At 35.9% G+C, this 19,526-nt stretch overlaps 3 protein-coding genes across 3 annotated transcripts; 2 read left to right on the forward strand and 1 right to left on the reverse strand.

The window, feature by feature from the left end:
* Window positions 1-1,113: 1,113 nt before the first annotated feature.
* LOC113503890 (F-box/LRR-repeat protein 15) lies at window positions 1,114-4,545 on the reverse strand. The gene is made up of 3 exons (XM_026886025.1): window positions 4,266-4,545; window positions 3,713-4,179; window positions 1,114-3,536 (listed from the first exon to the last, which is right to left on the reverse strand). Exons 1-3 carry the CDS (start codon window positions 4,461-4,463, stop codon window positions 3,383-3,385), a joined length of 819 nt encoding a protein of 272 aa, XP_026741826.1. The 5' UTR covers window positions 4,464-4,545; the 3' UTR covers window positions 1,114-3,382.
* Window positions 4,546-4,676: 131 nt separating this feature from the next.
* Window positions 4,677-17,152, forward strand: LOC113503758 (cytochrome P450 4c21-like). Its single transcript, XM_026885843.1, has 11 exons — window positions 4,677-6,448; window positions 6,616-6,705; window positions 7,025-7,135; window positions 7,458-7,646; window positions 7,931-8,127; window positions 8,458-8,527; window positions 8,636-8,834; window positions 9,052-9,203; window positions 9,375-9,554; window positions 10,382-10,550; window positions 16,487-17,152. Exons 1-11 carry the CDS (start codon window positions 6,289-6,291, stop codon window positions 16,656-16,658), a joined length of 1,689 nt encoding a protein of 562 aa, XP_026741644.1. The 5' UTR covers window positions 4,677-6,288; the 3' UTR covers window positions 16,659-17,152.
* A 498-nt stretch (window positions 17,153-17,650) lies between these two features.
* LOC113503757 lies at window positions 17,651-19,460 on the forward strand. Its single transcript, XM_026885842.1, has 2 exons — window positions 17,651-18,060; window positions 18,559-19,460. The coding sequence occupies exons 1-2, from the start codon at window positions 17,889-17,891 to the stop codon at window positions 19,056-19,058; spliced, it is 672 nt and encodes a 223-aa protein (XP_026741643.1). The 5' UTR covers window positions 17,651-17,888; the 3' UTR covers window positions 19,059-19,460.
* Window positions 19,461-19,526: the final 66 nt, after the last annotated feature.

The raw sequence follows: 19,526 nt of genomic DNA on the forward strand, positions 1-19,526 counted from the left end.
AGTGATCCGCTTCGTCTCGTATCGGTGATGACCGGCGCGGGCTCGACTCTCGATTAGCTCGCGATGTCCAAAGAAACAATGTAATGTTAAGTCTTTGGTTATATTGTTAAGTGCAATGTTTTTACTGGCCTGACGCAGATTGCACTCGAGATGTAAGATTCGTTTAGAACTCGCGTATTTGATATGTATATGGTGTTTACGTTTTGATGTTCTTGTATCGTGTCGCGGCAGCGTAGTGCCGCCTGTACAGTTGTCGTTGTGTAATTATAGTTTAACTGTAGGCTCCTAGTTTGTCTGATCTGTTCTGAAGTGCCTCTCACGTCCCGTCTGTCTGCTTGACTTCCGTGTAACATATTGTAAATGTAATCGCTTTGGATTGGAACAAGGCTTGTATACATATAGAGCTGATAAAATAAGTGAATTTGTACGATACCGTTTTTAATTTGATCAATGTGATAGAGTGCAGAACGAGGAGTGAGGAGTGCGACGTGCTCGTCCCGAGGTTACTTACGTAAGCAGGCCCCTTGGACGGAGATTTTTTATATTTTATATTCTTTTTACAACTGTTAGTTTTAACGTTTTATAATTGCGATGATAACTTTGTTTTAATGCTTCGCTTAAGGATTATGTTCGTTTTATCCCAGTAATTTATTGCCAAATGTTATTAACACTTACGTTTTTAAGTATTAGTTAGGTCGCGTTTAGTTTCGTCCTCCCGCACGTATTGGTTAGGCTCGCGGGCGGGGGCTGCGGCCGCCCGTCCCGACTTACTTGTAAGATCTGCTCCTCTAAGGTTATGAATGTTATTTGTTACTAATGTGTAGTATATAAAATATTGTAAATACAATAACAGTAAGATACATGTAGCAGGTGTTATCACACAAAATATAATTTTGTGAAAAAAACTGCGTAGTTTTATTCGTTCCTGAATCTCGATCAGTCTTTTTATTTTATTGTGTTATGTTATTTTACGAGTTGTTTGTCAGAACTATTGTAACTTTTGGAGATTTCATTGAAAGCTTAATGTTAAAGTTTGCAGATATGTTTCAAGTAACACTTGCTGCCTCATTTGTTAATATTAAGTATTACAATAAGAACAAATAAAATCCTTAATTTTTCTAAACCATTGTTTAATAGCCTTTACATTGGATAGCTTCAAGTAAACAACCTTACACTGACAATGAAATAATTTATACAAACAAATGAAATGTTACACAACATTTATATTTCCAAATGACATTCAAATTGTGCCTAAATATACATAACAATAAAATTACAACACCAATAAATTTGGAAGAACAACAAGACTAACTAATAATGTCAGTCCACATACATGCTTATAAATCTAATAAAAAAAATCATTGTATTATTTATACTTATTAACTATTTGACACAAATCACCTATGAAGTATTGTGACCGCAAATAAACTCACGACAAAAAAACTAACTATAGCCTGACTTAGCAAATGGTAGTGTGTTGTTAGAGAGAAAGTCCATGTTCTGGCTTCTGAAAATAAACTGTTTTCATGCTTCCCATAGTTTTATATCAAGGTATTAAGAATTCTGTATGGCGCAACTTTTGGGAGGCCTATCGATGTTCAGCAGTGGATCTCGATTGACGCATTTTAATAGAATCTGTGTCCATAATATTGAAATGGTTAGCCTGTTCTTCCTACCAGATTTACATTTTATAATTTGCATGGCAATGGACCACTAATTGGTCTCATACCTAGACACGAGTTATTTTTTTTTGTCCAAGTTTACACACCATATTATAAATACATACATAACCTATGCCTATCTGACTAGCAAAACACAATACTTACACAAATTCTTTATAAAAACGACCAATTGTGTGCGTAAATATCGTGGGCCTGGAAATACTTGACTCTTCAATTCTTTAAACCTATATATTTTAGGCGTTACCTAATAAACCTTTATTTTGGAGCATTTGATTCGTAATTAGCAAGTGAACATAGTACCATATTCACTTAGATCGATAATAGAGTAGTGAGTACAAAGAGTTTATTTTGCCCACGTGTTCATGAGTTCACATTTATATTGAACAAGCAGTAGGTAAACATATTTTTAGACATAAATAAAACTTACAACTCGTATAACAGCCATTACAGGTACAGACAAAATCGATAAAATCATGTTCAAAGGAGCCTGACATCACCTCAAGTGAGTCTGTTGCAGATGTAGAAGTGAGACACCGCTATATGTGTTGTTATGCATCGACTCCCTTGGACATTGCAACAATCTCAATTTGAGAGTTGATGGCACGCACCCCGTGCTTATTATAAGCTTTTAGAGCTGGTGTTGCTGTTCTTGCGTCGAAAAGCTCATAGTAAGTATAATTATCCTAAGAATACATTTATTGGTATGTATAAGCAATTATAAAGTTAAATATCGTAAAGATAATTTAAATAATTAATTTATCGATCTAATACACAATCATCACAGATACACTTAATAATATTAAATAAAGATTTTCTCCAATATCAGTTCCCCTAGATTTTGTCATACGAAAAAGTTAATTAGCTAATATCTTTATACCACGACTGCCAGACGACTGACCAGAGGGACAACTGCTAGGAGCCCGAACTACGGTAATAGGGATGATGACAATATATTTTTCCAGTGTCCGTCTTGTAGTTTATTGTATAATAATGGATACGTATTTTTAATTTATTCCGCAAACATAATATACAGTGAATGAAACATACGCGTGACGTCACGATTGAGTATAATTTTTACCATAACTTTAAAGCAGTTAATCTCTGTTAATTTTAGGTTTTCTGAAAAAGGAAAAAATACTTTTCAACTATCTAACTGAGGGAGTAATTCGATTATTTCTTTTTATACCCATTCGTCATCCCTATTTGGCAATTGGTGTTACTATTACTGCTCATACCCCCGTAATAAGTAAATTGGCTTGACTATGTATGGTAGAGGATGAGGGTGATTTTTGTACCTCTAAGCAATCTTTGCCTCCAGACAACCTAATTTCACAACATGTCCACAAAATTGCACCTTATAACTAAATTAAGTAGGTAAAAGTATGTCATGATTAAGTGATAGGCCTTATCGTTTTGCATATAAATATTGAATAAAATGGAAGCAATGTTCAACACTGCATTGCTTGTATTAATGAATACATTTTGAAGGTCAGCCAAGGTGACACTTAACTTAAAGAAATGGGCCATACAGTTATTAATTTATATTATGTTCTTGACCTAGTAATTAGTATGCTCTTTGGTATTTTTTCCTCTTATTTACCAAGAAATTTTTAATAGGAAAGTCATACATTTACATAATTATATAAATAATCAAAAAGATTAAATATCAATCTTATTTGGTGAGTTTTAATATCTGGTGTCTACACCTGAACATAAACAGGTATAGGAAAGGACTCTGTTGGTCTTCGATCCAGGTGCACTCTATTCCTCATCAGCTTGAGGCTATTTTCTGTTACCTTTGAGCACCCTCGAACTAGCAGGCCTTCTAGTTTCTTGCTGTGCAGCGCTAGAGCTCTGAAATATTGCAATTATTGTTAATTACTACAAATGTCACCTTATTGCTATCACATTTTTTAGGAATAATATATGCTATGAAGAATTGTACTTCATCTACCCATTAAATTCAATCATCTCGCATGTGTAAATACAGTCTAGATTATTTATTATGAATGTTTATGTTTTATACATACCTAATACCTTTATCCGAGATCTCTGAACACCCGGTCAGGTTCAACAGCTTCAGCTCCACACTGTACTTGGCCAGAGCATACAGCGACTTGTCTGACACCTGCTTATTACCTTCCAAGTTCAATGTTTTCAGCCGGAGGAACTTCTTTATAAATATCAATATGCAGCTCTCAGAGATTGAAACACAGTACGACAGGTCAACATCTTCCAGCATACACTGGTGCAGTGCCAGCGCCTCCATAGCTCCCGTCGTCAGCCACGCACAGCGAGCCAGCTTCAATATTCGTAGATCGTTACAGTACAATATTACAGGCTGCAAACATTTGGCCGACAAACTCTTGCACTGACTCAAGTTCAAATTTATTAATCTTTTGTTATTTAACAACAACGGAATCAGATCGTCATCTGTGATGGATGCACAACGACTCAGATTTAAAATGGTCAGTCTTTGGCATGTTACAGCAAGCACCTGTGAAAATAATACAACAAAAACAATCAATAACTACACTTACTCACTTAATTTAGTGTGAATCATGCTCTGTACGTATCACTTACATTAAACGTGTGTGGCGAAAATCCCTTGTTCATCAGTTTTAATGATTTTAGCTTTGCAAAGTATATATTTATAATTTGCAAACAAGTTTTAGAAACGCAACGAAAATGAAAACATTCTCGTAATGTCAAATGTGGCAGAACCTTGGATACTAATATGTCTTCCCAGTATAAATCAAATAACTGTGTATTCCTTTTCATGTTTATTTTTTAATTATTATTTTCATTTTTAAATCTGGATTCCTATTTCGTCGCACATCTGACTTCAAACTGACATTTTAAATGTTACTACGTAATAGTTGATGTTTTGAGCATATTTTTTTATTCTCTTTCTCACTTGTCCAAAAACAGAGCGAGTAAGAGCTACTAACAAAATGATCGAATGCTTCATTTTATAAAAATTCAATCAGGAACAGTGAGTATTGACATATGCGTTTTGTTTCTTCGTCGCGTAGACGAGCAGCAAACCTTGCAACATGACTGGACATCAATAAATAAAGCGTAGCATAGAATAATATACCAGATCTCAGTGGTTAGACTATTTTAAGTACAGAGTCTGGGGAGGAGGATTCTAAAGCAGACGAAAATAATATTTTACATGTAATTTATATCAAATGTCTATTCTTTGTTTAAACTTGGCTATAGCGGATACGGAAGTCGAAATAATTGTATTGCGATTGGGAAGTTCTAAAAATTAAACCCATGTTTCGTAGTCATCTCATAAATCACATAACAATTTTGCATAACGTCTTGGGCGTAAAATATCATGTTCGTTGTAGTAGTACTATCATAGACTCAACGACCACTTGAAAGTGCTAATTCTGTGTCATTAATACAGGGTAACCGGTTATCTTAACAATTGTATACTATTTATATGTTGTTGAAATGTGTATTTATGCAGAAAAGTTGTGGGCAGTCGCCTTCGGCTATCCTTCTAATATTATAAACAAAAAAATGAAAGAAGAATGAATTAATAACACGCATTCATGTTATTAATTTATCATCGTAGAATCTACAGAATGAATTTATTGACACAATATAGCTCACACATCAGAATAACACATAGGCTACAACTTAAAAGTATATTTGTATGGATAGAAACATTAAGTAGGAAAAAATGAACTATCTGCGAGCTCTCCTGAAGTGCGCTGACAAAACAGTTACACATATGTTACGTATGTATGATAGAAACGTTTAAATCAAATCGTCCTACAAAAAGCCACAGTGAATATCTTATGTATGACTTTAGCCAAAATAGCGAAACAGCATCATAAATAAATTGATTCCTAAATAAAAATAGATTTTAGTCGCTTCTCCCTTTGATGTCATCCTCATAATATTATTTGTTTATAAATAATCCTATATAAAATAATCCTGCGTAATTCTGCGCAGATGAAATCACGGGAACAATATAGTAGAAAATAATGGACTCGAATCTAGTATTGTAGTAAGACGAAGGCAAAATCTCATATTATCAGGTAAGACTACGTTTTTGCACCAATTTATAAAATAAAGTACATATTAACTTGTAAATATGATAACACCAGACACGGTAGCCGGCAGCAAGACTGAACATTTGGTGTAGTCAATTGCCGGACTGAAACCGAAGGCAAGATGCAACATTCCAACCATTACAATAAAAGGTACAAGTATAGGCTTCTTATTACTGCTGTTTTGTAAGCGGTTGTACGCACATTAACAAGATGCGAGATACAAAGTATATTAAATCTAATCAGTGTAATTTACATGCCGGCGACATTAATAAAGCTGTTACTCTTTGTTCTAAGGCATAGTGTTTAGGTGTATCGACGTAAGTTATCTTGATATAAGTAGAATAAAAAAAAGGTTTCCTCATGGTAATTTGATAAATATGCGAGGAAAAAGTACCTTTTACTGACATACATATACTTGGCGTGGGAGAGCGAATCTTGTATCGGCTGTAGGGGAAGGTCCAGCAGTAGATGTCTAAAGGCTTAGTATTTAACAGTTTTTTTTTTAAATTTTAATTTGTTTTTTTACACCACAGATGCCACTATGGGTATATATTGTGTGTGTGATGCTGATATGCGCATGCGCGGCGTTGTGGAGCTATGAGCGGCGTGTGCGCAGTGTCTTCAAAGGGATACCGACGTTGCCGCCGCTGCCAATCATTGGCAATATACATCAGGTTCTTGGGGATGGCAGAGGTATGTGAAAGCATATGTACCTACATAACTCGGTTCTTATATGATAAAATGAGACGTCAAACAAGCAACTAGTATTAAAAGCTTTAGCGAAAGTGATTGAATCATGATGTAAAGACATCCAGAATTTGGTTAAAAAATATAATATATAATAAAACTTAATTTTTCAGTGTTATTTCGCCTTTTAAAATCCGTGGCAGAGATCTGTGATACGAATAATTCACCGTGCATCGCGTGGCTGGGACTTTATCCCATATTCAGTGAGTTTGATTTTCAAGATTCAATTAATACTATTGAAAAGAGAGAATGTTGACAATTACTTTAGTATGGACCACTGAATGGCATTGGAAGGTATTCTATCTACCTACAAATCTGAAATTGAGTGTGTATTTTGACTACCTATGGGATGGCTAGACTGACAGCCTACCGAAGCAATCGTATGCACAATGGCCTGATTTGGAACCCACTTGCGAAAAAGGGATGGCTTATTTTTTTCTCCAATTGCGAGTTAGATAAGCATTTGTTTTGTTCAGTTACAATTTCAAAGTTCGTTCTAAAAGTTTTTTTGTGTTACCATAGTAACGCATGACCCGGAAGATGTGAAAGTGATCACGAACTCTTGCGTCGAGAAGCCGTTCCTTTACAACTTCGGAAGGGTGTGGCTCGGGCATGGACTGGTCACGGCTCCAGGTAAACCTAGCTGAAACACTACAGGATTTAGATATAATTGTAGTTTTGCTTAAGGATGCTGCATAACCCTGTAAACGGGGTCCGGAAATTAAACCAGCAACCGGTGACACTGCAAAATTGTTTAAAAATTCTATTGGGAAACGTTCTTAAATCATTTATTAGTACATTTTTTATATAGTGTAAGGATGTAACTAGCATCCGCAATGTAAATTACTAGAACCAAAAGGCATAGATCTGCTTTGCCAGGTGTGACAAAACTGACTAATATATAACAAATATTTCGCCCCTCAAAGTATATTTTCAAAATGGTAATTTTCTACAGCCGCCGTTTGGAAGCACAACATCAAAAAGCTATCCGGCACGTTCACGAGCTCTGTGGTTGACGGTTATTTGGGAGTGTTCAATGCTCAGGCTGAGAAGCTGGTGGCGGGGCTGAAGACGGAAGTGGGAAAGGAACCCTTCGACATCATCAACAAGTACCTCGCGTACACCACGCTTGAAGCCATTTGCCGTGAGTTTGGGAATCACTATTATCATTATATACTAGCTGCCCTGCGAACTACGTACCGCCTAATAGCTGATGTACAATTCTTTTTTTGTTTTTTTTTTCCGTATTTTAAAACCGGTTGAACCTTCCCTGGACTGCTATAAATATTTCAAGACTAAAATATATCGGTGCAGCTGTTCTAGAGTTTCAGCAACTAAATCCTTAATCATGAGCTGAGGCATCGACTTTTATTCATTTATTTACTTGCAAAATGTCTGATTGTTCAGAAATGTTCATGTTATCACCAGAAACAGCTTTAGGAGTATCCAAGATATCTGAAAGCATAGTGACATCGGAGTACTACGAGGCTTTCAACCGTTGTCTGGAGCTGCTGACAGCGCGTGGGCTGAACGTGTTCCTCTACCCTGACGTCATCTACCGCCTCACGCCGGCGCACCGGGAGATAAAGAGATGCGTCGCCATTATACATAATGTATCCGAAACTGTAAGTACATTGGTACAGGTTTTGATTTCGTTTTTGGATGGGAAATCATTAAGTGGCTTCTCATGCTTTGGGTGGAGCGGAGTTAAGTTTCAGGCTATTACACATTGGTGACATTGGTACAGGCTGAGCTATGTTTGGGGTGCCCATTGTTTTCTAGATCGTTATTCCTGTAAAAGGAAGGATAAGCCACTTCAGCTGTTTTTTCCCGATGCCTTCTAAAAGGTGAAGAAATACTTGTTTCGTAGTTTGTACGAGGAAGTAACAAAACCCCATTCATTTTTTACTACGTAAACCGTTCTAAAGAATATGTAATAATTATATATTTTTTAGGTAATGAAAAAAAGAAAACTAGAACGAGAAGAGAAAAAGAAACGCAATAAAACAAAAAATGAAAATAACGGTTAGTATTCTTCAATTATTTTTGAAACAATTACTTGAATGCCTTCTATTTTAGAGATTGAAAAAAAAAGTTTTGTAATTTTTTGACTTTTTTTTCTGCTTGGAACAGGAGAGGAACCAAGATTCAAGGCATTTCTGGACATATTGATGGAGTTGAGCGAGCTGGACCCGAGCCTCACGGAACAGCAGATCAAGTCGGAGGTGGATACCATCATAGTGGGGGGGCAGGAGACCGTCGCATCCACTATACTCTTCACTCTACTGATGATAGGCTGCAAGCCCGGGATACAGAACAAGATGTATGATGAGTAAGTGGTTTAGAACGGAAGCTTTTTAGAATCGTTTAATAAGAGTCATTTCAGGGTGTGGGAGATGACGAAACTAGTAGCACCCCTATTTATGGGACTTTAAATGGGTAATTGTCGCAAAAAGTATCCATGATTACAGCTAGTCTGTATAGACGAGGAAGATGACTAATTTTAGAAAGACTTTATATTAGATTTTTGTTTCACTTCCGCTTCGCAGGATGAGAAGGATATTCGGGGACAGCAAGCGCCCCGTGCGTAAGGAGGATCTCTCTGAGATGAAGTACTGCGAGGCTGTGATCTACGAGACCCTCCGCCTGTACCCTCCCGTGCCCGGCGTCATGAGGTACTCCGATAGAGACCTGCAGCTTAGTAAGTTCTGTTTCACCCTCACTGATCTAATTTACAATAAAAAGTGTTTTTTGTCGACACCTAGAAAATCATGTCACTACTGACAAATTGATACCTAAACATTAAAAGACGACGACGAAAGCGAGATTTTGTCACTTCCACGTTTTGATTCAAGGTTTTGATCTGCCTCAGAGTCGTGCAAGATCCCGAAGGGCACAGTGTGTGGGATCAGCGGCTGGGGCGCGGGCCGCTCGACGCGCACGTGGGGGCCCGACGCTGCGCTGTACCGGCCGGAGCGCTGGCTGAGCGACACACCGCCGGGGAACCCTGCCGGCTTCCTCGCCTTTAGCTATGGGAGAAGAGCTTGTATAGGTCAGAACCTTTGGCAAAACTAACTTAACGCGGCCTAACACCATTACCAGCTTTCTAAGTTCGATAAATCCTTTTGCAAATGGTACAGCACCCGGTCCTCTAATTTATTTATTTGTCCCGACTTTGCTATCCCTATTCAGATTTTTCGAATGCCTATTGAAGGCGAGGTTTGCTAAGAAACTTATTTTGTTATAACACCTTTTGTATTTACTATATCTCTGCGAATAAATATTTTCATTTCATTATTTCGTGAAGAATATAGTAGCCGATTATGAAAAAAAATTGCCGTGAATTAAGCTTAAAATCCAAAAATTAGTATGAAATATGCTATTTTTGCCCAAATAACATAAGCGAAGCCTTGGAAAAAGCTTGTGACATAATAATTTGAGTAACAGTGAGGACAAATCAGGTAAACCACTAATTATTTCAACGGAATAATAAATGCGTTGACTTTGTACCCTCATGATAGTTTAATGATATGGTTAAACTCAACAGCCATGTTTGTGGTGTTATCGAAGCAATTATGATATTAAAATTAATAGTGTAGGTGGCCGATGGCTAACTATTTAATAAAAGAGATATGATAAACGTAGCAGTCATATTTAAATGTAATGATGATATTAATTACATATTATATTTTAAGTATTTTTATGGCTTTGTTATTCATAGTAGTGGTTTACTATAATTTTCAACGTGCACAAAAAAAACAACGGTTTCGACTTTCAACTGTTTGTTGTAGCTTCAATGCATTAAAACATTGCCTAGTTCATCCACACATTAGAAAATCTATCAAATTAATAAATTATAATTTAACCCTTTTCCCCTAGGTAAGAAATACGCAATGGCGATTCTGAAGACGATACTGGCTCACTGCCTGAGGGAGCTGGAGTTCGTGTCCCAGGCAGACAACATGCAGATGAAGATAGACATAGCGCTGCGACCGATCTCCGGACATCTGATACAAGTGCGACAACGGATAGATGACAAAATGAAGAAGTAATAAAAAGTACTAAAATATTTTAAAATAAATAGGTACAGGTGCTGTGATATGATGATTGATGGTTTTAATCAAAACTGTTAAAAAGGCATTAAAAATAGATACTTTAAAAATAAAAAAATAAAGATATAGGTACCTATACCTCTCAGATTTTAAATCAAAGATGTTAGAGGCCACTGTCAATGCTGATGACCTCCCACTTGTTTCAATCTATTTCGTTTTGATCAATGAGTTAAAATCTTATGTATAAGATTAATTGAAAACACACTCAAAACAATACCTACTTCAGAATTATTAAATCCCGATACAATGCAGTAGAATTTCCACCTTCCTCGGGATCGCATTTCAAGACGCCACGACGTTGGATTATTAGGAGTCTGCAGTCTGCTCCGACTGCCTTCGATCTAATCGGTCTAATCCCGCTAATTGAGACAGTACATTGTTACTCCCGGTATAGGAACTCGTGAGGGTCTGGGATAGATGTAGCTGGTATGTAATAGTGTCTGTTTTATGTTCGTTGCTCTGTCTATAATTAGTCCAGGGAATAAAGTTTCAGGTTTATTAAGATACCGGAAATTAATTACATTCTGAAATGTTATTTTTTTTTAAATTACGAGTTTCTTGTGGAATTACAACAGAAATAATTGGAAATCTAAAAAATTACCTTTAAGACTTTAAGGCGCAAACTCAATAACTATGGGAAGGTGGGGTAAGACGGGGTAGCGAGGTAAGATGGGGACCCTCCAAAAATATATAATACAGTATTAATTGAAAAGTTATTTTGACGCCATCTAGTCGTATTTATCAGTACTTGTTAGAGTCGCAAAAAGTTTGTTCGAAGGAGCGCACGATTCTTCATGGTAAGTACATTTTTAAAATTTGAAGTGGTTTTATCTAATTATTGAAGCATATAAAGTGCATGACTGTTATAATGTATGATAAACATAATGTGTGACATATTTTTTTTGTTAATTTGTATTTATTTTACTATTGTAAACTCATTAATTCATGCCGGTTTCTTTTGATTTATAACCTCTAAAAATTCAATACAACTTTTAAGTCCAGTTTGGGAAAGATGGGACACTTATGTGGGGCAAGACGGGGTAGGTACCCGATCTTATCCGCTGAGTTGTTATTCAGTTTGTATTGAGATTGCATTCAACATTAACTATTTTTTTATAGTACAGTTCCAAAAACAGTAATGTTGTCATTTCCTGATGCTTAAATGGCTACACCGCCGTAAATCATTTAGCAAACTCTCCACCTCCACCAACTGCTTCAACCTCATGTCTCAAGCAGGCAACAGTAAATGATTATATAGATAATGATGCATTCCATCTGGTTAGCCCGAAAAAGTTAATGCCTTATTCGCGATTCGCCGAAAAAAGACCAAGACAAGTTCGAAGAAGGGGAAAAGCAGCTATTATTACTGCTTTTCTATATAAAAAAGAATGAGAGGAAAACTAAAATAGGTAGAAACTAAAACCACATGTAACAAACAAAAAGTAAATGACAAAAATAACAATAAAGAGAACTTGAAAAACCGAAAAAGCGAAAAGGCACAGAAGAAGAAGATACAGAATGTCTATACTGTCGCGGCTTGTATTCCGATTATCATACTTGTATCACTTATCGTACTTGAGGCAAGTGAGCGCATTGTGTCTGTGCAGGAGTGGAAGACAGCGATGACGAAGCTGAACATATCTGCCCGGTTTGTGAAGATGACGGCGCTTAAATAGTCTATACCCCATCTTACCCCAGGGGTATACCCCATCTTACCCTATAGGTGGGGTAAGATGGGGTGATTCAGTTATTTTTTAAAAGTTTATATTTTTATGAGAAGAACTTATTTTTTTTTGTTTTGACTGATTGTTATTAAAAGAAGAAAGACTGATTATTTAATTAATAAAAGTTCCTACGTTGTGCAATTAAAAAAGATGGGTTTTATTTATGAAATACCTTAAGGTCCCCGTCTTACCCCACCTTCCCCTACCTATAATATCTTACATCTAAAATTCGAGGTTCATCATTCATTCATCAATTCGTTCTATTTCAGGCTGGCTAAACCGATTTTTCATTTAACGTGAAAGCCGTCATTTGGTCCCGTGATAATTTCATCAAGTTTGGCTCTACAGTTATTTATTTGAAGTCGGTTGTATGTTTTTGTTGTTAAAACAATTTTATTACAACACAATTTTCGAAACTTCGGATGTTCTTTGAGTAAAAGTTTTATAGGTTCGTGTTGTTCATCGTTTAGCCATACTAAGTCGTGTCTATTTGGACAGGAACATTACCTATTTGTAATTTGGTAGTATCGTTTAGTTCATGTGTATCGCTAATCCGCGGCTCGCCGCAGCATTGTTAGCACAGCCGGCTAACGTTATGTATCTAGAGGGCCTACCAACATCCCGCAAATTCCTATGCAGGTGTTGGAGGAAGACACCGCTCTACGAAATGTAGAGCACTATCTCGCTTCCACAATTACAATATTCGTGAAGAGATGGTAGGTAGGTGGTAGGACCTTGTACCATGTAGGTTAGCTATGCCAGACGTAACTGGCTGTAACCGCCGTTAGCCCAATTTATTAGCATCCTATTTGTTTCAGTCAGTCTGTTTCGAGCTAATCACGGCGCGGTATTCGTCGCCATTTTGTAATGCTCACGTTTATTTAGATAAAGGATCACGGATTTGTAAGCAACATTTGTTGGTGAGAGAAAATTTGCATTTTCTCTCACCAACAAATGTGGCTTTTAAAGACAAATCGGTCAGGTATACAAAGATATAGCGGATAGCCGCGTGTCACCACGACAATCACGAATGTTCGATACGATCGTTTTGAAAGTCAATCAGTTAGGGATCAAAATTATACGTTACATATACTAGGTTAACTTCGAAACAAAAATCACCATATTTCTAATCTTCTACTTACCATTTCGCCATCATAACATCATTACCTAATATGACACAAGTTTGAACCAAATTTCCTGAAGCATCTCATCCATAAACTGCCATCCAACATACGAAACCGATTAAGTTAGTGGCAGATCAATCACAGCATCTGATGCCTCGCTGTACCCGTTGAGAACTAAAGCTAATGATCCGCAAAATTGGCCACATTTTACCTAACCACTCATAGTAGGGCACAGAAGACATTATGGGATCTTTATGCAGTTGGTACTCACTTCTGTGTTGGTTCTATCTGTCCGTTACCAGGCTGTATCGCATTACCAGTGATAGTTCGACAGTTGATTTTTTACAGATGATGTATGTATTTCTGCTAGCCCCTACCTACAACAAAAAAAATTCAAAGACACCATTTGACAATTCAGGTCAGGTCAATCAGGTCTTGGATTTTCGAATATTTTTTTGTCAATTTCGGTCATCAGACTTTTAACTTGCTTAGTAAAAAATAAATCTAGGTGTTGAAAACAATTTACATGGGAAGACAGTGTCTGAAGGCAGGTGCTCAGCAAATTCACCGTTCGCGAAATCGATTTTAATACAAAATGTATCGAAAATGGAAAATTGCATAGTGGATGGTTATTAATTACACTTGATACTTCGAAATTAATATTTGATTAACTGTTGTTGGGGCCATAAGTTACGAAGACTGGATAAAATATATAGATACGGTCCAGCGAATGATAAACAAAACCAAGGGTCCAAAATTACTACAAAATTAAGTACATATTTCTTTGTATCTGCTAAGGGATAGGCCCTAAAAAAAATGTTTCGCAAGCAGATTTTATTTTAAACGCTTTTAACCTTCATAACTATCTTTTTTTGTTATATTATTTCTTATTTTTTTCCTGACAATATTTTTCAGCCTAGTCTTTGCCCAAGCTATAGCGACGTCGGCATCCATCTTTATCAGATTTAGCTTTTGAATCCAACACCTAAATCATTCTTAATTCAAATCTGATTTATTTAATAGTACGTGTTATAAACCGAATGACAAAGGCAACTGTTATTCAGGCTAAGTGTTTAAAAATGCATGATTCGGTTATTAACAACTTGGTTAAGCTATAATTTAGGTATTAAGTATTAGTTAACGTAATTATGGATGAAAAGGTTACATTTATAATTAATATAGGAATTAAATTGACTTGAGCTTTGAACACCTAGTCCGTTTTGTTACAGCAAAGAGGCTAGACGTGAGTGATAGATCCTTTGCTTAGTAGAAAAAAAAGTTGACTGCTAAGGTTTTAAGTTTCAAAGTCTTTTAGAATACAACTCCAAAATTATACAAATAATACAATTAAGAATACAACTTTCAGTATTAACAAGATAACAATAAAATGCAAATTTTTGACTACATTAAACTTCAGCCCGAAAAATAAAGAATCACATCTGAAAATAAAAGAAATAATCGTTTAAGTATGTATAGTAAAACAGATTTCAACTTTCTCCAGTTAAAATATAAGTGAAAAATCTTTGAATAACTTGTAAAATTACTTTTGAAGAAAGTTTGCCTTCGAAATGTATAATTTTCTTTAACATCTACCTACAATAGCCCTTTAGCATATTTCAGAAGAAAAATTAAAATATTTGTGATAGGTATCTTATTAATTTTGTTTCCTTTTTCTTGAAGTTTTTTATGTAGCTGCAAATAACGATTCTGTCTCACTGTTAAGTTGGCGATTTATTGATAGTGTTCACGTCTTTTAATATCACAATGAAGTTAATATTATCGCAGATAATGTGAATTTATGTTGCTTTAACACACCACACTACCTAATCCAAACGATTGTAAGTTAACTAAATTTGAAAAAAAATAGGGCATAGGAAGATCGGTAGCCATCACTTCAGATAACAAGACTCCCGTAAAACTTAACTACCATATAAGCTCCGACTAAGTTGTCTTTGCCTAAACCTAACCTCAAATTATCTTAACATTATACAAATATTAAATACACCGAAATCGATATCGTAAAACAATACCGGTGTTATGCAGTTATGATTAAATTGCTAGTTTACTATTTGACAAGGCGTGTCTCAACGCGTTTGATTGACGGCTGAACTATTGACTACCAAATACAGATAAGGAATTTTTAATGATGTTGGAATCCGTTCGGAAGTTTGGTCTGAAGTACTGTGATGTGGAGACAATGTTATGGAATGTTTCCGTGTTGCTGAGGCCCTTATTGCTAAATGTAGACAGCCGGAATAAGAAACGTAAGTATCAGTCTCTGTTATGCTTATATTGATTTATATTGTGTTGATAACTGAACTCCTCCTAAACGGCTCGCCCGATTTGGATGGTTTTTTTTGTATGCGTTTGGGTGGCGAACTGGATCGTTTAGATTCCAGCGGAAAGAAGGTCGCTGGATCAGCTAGTTATATGTAGAAATAGAGTGAAAAAGAGTGTCTTTGAGTGTTGGAAATTCGAATTTCAGATGAAAAGGTACTGAGGTTGATCGAAACTAATCTTAAATATTGGTTTATCACCTCTCGTCATTAAATGGCCCTCAAATGTATAAAAATTACATTAACGATTGTAGGTATGTTACTTGGCTAATGGGTCCCTGGTCAGTCATCTTAAACACCCGAAATCCAGTCTTGTCAGGGTTCAGGCGCCAAATACTTTACAAGGACCGTACCTAATTAGACCATCTAAAATTCAGAAGAGAAAATACTTAGCTGTAAAGCTTCTAAGAGTTATCAGAAGGAAACACTGCTGACATCGCTCTAAACGGCGCGGCGTCTTGCTTAAACAAGAACTACAGTCGTGAGACTGTCGTGCCTCTGGGGGTCTATTACCACATCTAGCAGTAATTTTAAGAGGTGTCGGTAGCTCCAGGTCTAAAATCCATGTATTTTCAATCTGCCTCAATAAAGCTCGGTGATAACTTATAATCACATTTCTGATCTTTTTATCCTTTATATATATATACCTTTCCTTTATCCACCTATATTTTTCCTTTTTGTTTTTCAGCCATCCCAATACTGTACTACATTCTGGCGGTGTCGATATCCGTGGGCTACTTCTACGTGTACCTGATATCCATGGTGTGGTTCGTGTTCTACCGATGTGCGGAGACAGGCGACCTGTTGGCCGCCATCATTATCTTCTCACTCGGCTCCTCCAGCGAGATCGGAACTGTTAAACTTAGCTTCATGTTTGTGTATATGTAAGTTGTGATAGTAAACATAAAAAATATAAAGTTAAATACTAAAACACTCGCTACGAGTGTAAGGAGAGATCATCTAAAGAGTATTCGCAACTTTTTACTCAGCTAATGATATAAGATAATAAAGATTAGAAAAAATATAGTAACAAGTACTAGGATTTCATCTAAAAAAGTATTAATAGTAGACCCTTCAGTTCAACAGTTCTTTAGTTAATTGCCAGCAATACATTTTTTTACAACTTTATGTGTAAACAGTCAAAGCTTACGCTTAGACTAACTGCGGAGAAGTTAGACTAAGAATTACAAAAAAATAACGGATACCAAATTTATGATTTCCATACATAACAAAAATTATAAGGTCTGTTTTGGGCAAACAAAATCAATTACTCAATTTTTTATATCCCCAGTAAAAAGGTACGTTGGATAGTATCAGAGTGCCTCGCTTGCGATGCCTCCGTGATCCCCGGCAGCCGGTTCTCGGAGAACCTCATGGTGACGCTGCGCCACGTCAAGAAGAGGGCCATCATCTTCTGGATGGTGATCATCGGGAACGGCGTGGTGTACGTCATGAAGCCGCTCGTCACTCCCGGCAGACATTTTACTGAGGATCTCTTCATCCTGTATGGTAAGTTTTAGGAATTGTGTGATTATGCGTATTGCCAAGTCATGCGAATTGATTTCAAAGCATTTTTTTTGTGATATTTGAATAATTTTGTTCTTGATCTTTCTAGACGATTTTTACTTGGACAACTTTTAGTCAAGACACGTCGTACAGTTGTACTTCAAAAATCGTAGATTTATTATTGTTTTTTGTTAAGTAATTTATTCACTATTAGGTATTTTAAAATCTTTTAGCATACATATTATGTGTTTGTTGTTTCCCATTCTGTATTTGCTTAAACGATACCAACAAAATTAATTAATAAAACTGAATTACTCCATATCCAACTTACATTACAAATAAAAAAAAATACGTATTACTAACAAGACGTATGCGGTAAACTTTTCCATTTATAAATTACGAAATAAACTTTTCAATAATACAAAATAGATATCAACTAGGTAGGTACGTAATGCAGAGTCATAACGGCAACGCTGCAAAACGTGTTGTGATTCCAACCGAACCGCGCAGTTTGCGTCCGTGCGCGTCACAGACTATACTACTCTACAGCTTATTACACGGCGTCCGCTCGCTAACGTTCCAGAATGTTCGATACGGAAAAATTAATTACGGAAATACAACGCAGGGAATGTCTGTGGAATAGCAAGAGTAAAGGCTATTTAGATAAAGGGGCCAGAAGGGAGGCTTGGGAAGAAATAGGAAGGTTGTATCATGATGATTGGGACACAGTTTCATCTGAAGAAAAGGATACAAGAGGTAAGAACTTTAATTAATTATTCTTAATTATCGTAAAGAAGTGAAAGATTCATTTAAACATAAACATAAGGAGTGGTTATTATTGTTTTTTTTTTCAGTGATCCGTACGGACGGGTACGTTTAATTTTTTTGATAACAATTGAACAACGCTTGTCATTGTTTGTTTTTGATTACTCTGTATTGTTATTTTAGTGTCTTTAATTTAAATACGTTGAATTATTAATAAGGTTTACTAATTGAATGGATTAGTGATTGTAAATATTTCTTGATTGTTTTTTGCTAATGAAGTGAATTATTAAAATGAAAAACTGCCTAAGTACTTGAAATAAAAACATTTGATTTTGTAGCTTTTTGATAGTCTAAAACAAGTCTAAAACTAAAGAATATTGATACGTACTATTAATATCTACTATTTGTTTACTGCTAGCGTTTCTCTTAATTTTATTCATATGTCATATGTGTGTTTACATCAAACAGTAAAAATATTTTTTGTTTCAGTGGACTATTTAGTTAGAAAATGGCGGAACGTGAGGGACTACTACATGCGATCAAAAAAGCGAGACAGCTATATTCAAGAACACCCGAAAAAGGCTTCAAAGAAAAAGAGATACTACTATTACGATCAACTCCGCTTCCTAGATGCTGTTTTTAAGAGCAGATCTTACAGTATAAGTGATAGAGACGAAGTGACGAATGGTGAAGATTTAGATATGTCAAATGATATTACATATGAACCGTGTTTCATAACAGAGGATTCGAACGAAGCTCCATATATAAAAGAGGAAGAGAGAAGTCCACAAGCCATGGCATTCCCGCTGCACGTGCCTCTCGAGAAACCAGACCAAGATCTAAACGTGACGGCGAATCAAAACTTCTTGCTGTCATTACTACCGGATATGACGTCACTGAATGAGCGGCAAAATATTATGTTCCGTATCGGAGTTCTTAATTTGTTAAATAGTTTGAAATTTGGAGCTACAGATGGTACGCAAAATTAAGTGAAAAAACATAAAGGAATGGTCGAAAACCAACCAGAGTTTTTTTGCAGTCATCAATTATTTGAAATATAAAATGAAAGATGTCAGAGAATATTATTTGACATGTTATTGAGTACCGTACTTAAATATCAGGCTTAACTTATATTATTTAGCCCCTGCTAGTTAGACCCCTACGAGATAGATAACATTGAACATGACAAAGATTAGAATTCAAGTTTGTGAATTCTATAAAATTTACAAGAGGGAATGAAAAAAAGGTTAATACTTCTGTTATAATATGACTCAAAAAGTAGCTAAACCATTAAATAAGTACAATTTATTGAAAAAAGGTTTAATTACCTCTTCGTTTTTGTAAATTGTTATCTTTATCGTAATGCAATTACAAATAGTATTATTGTTGCATAATTTTTGTTTTCATTAAATCCTATATTTATAAGTTGACATTACCTACCTGTTGTCCGTCGCTTC

This window comes from Trichoplusia ni, chromosome 20 (assembly GCF_003590095.1).
Source record: "Trichoplusia ni isolate ovarian cell line Hi5 chromosome 20, tn1, whole genome shotgun sequence".
Lineage (NCBI taxonomy): Eukaryota > Metazoa > Arthropoda > Insecta > Lepidoptera > Noctuidae > Trichoplusia > Trichoplusia ni.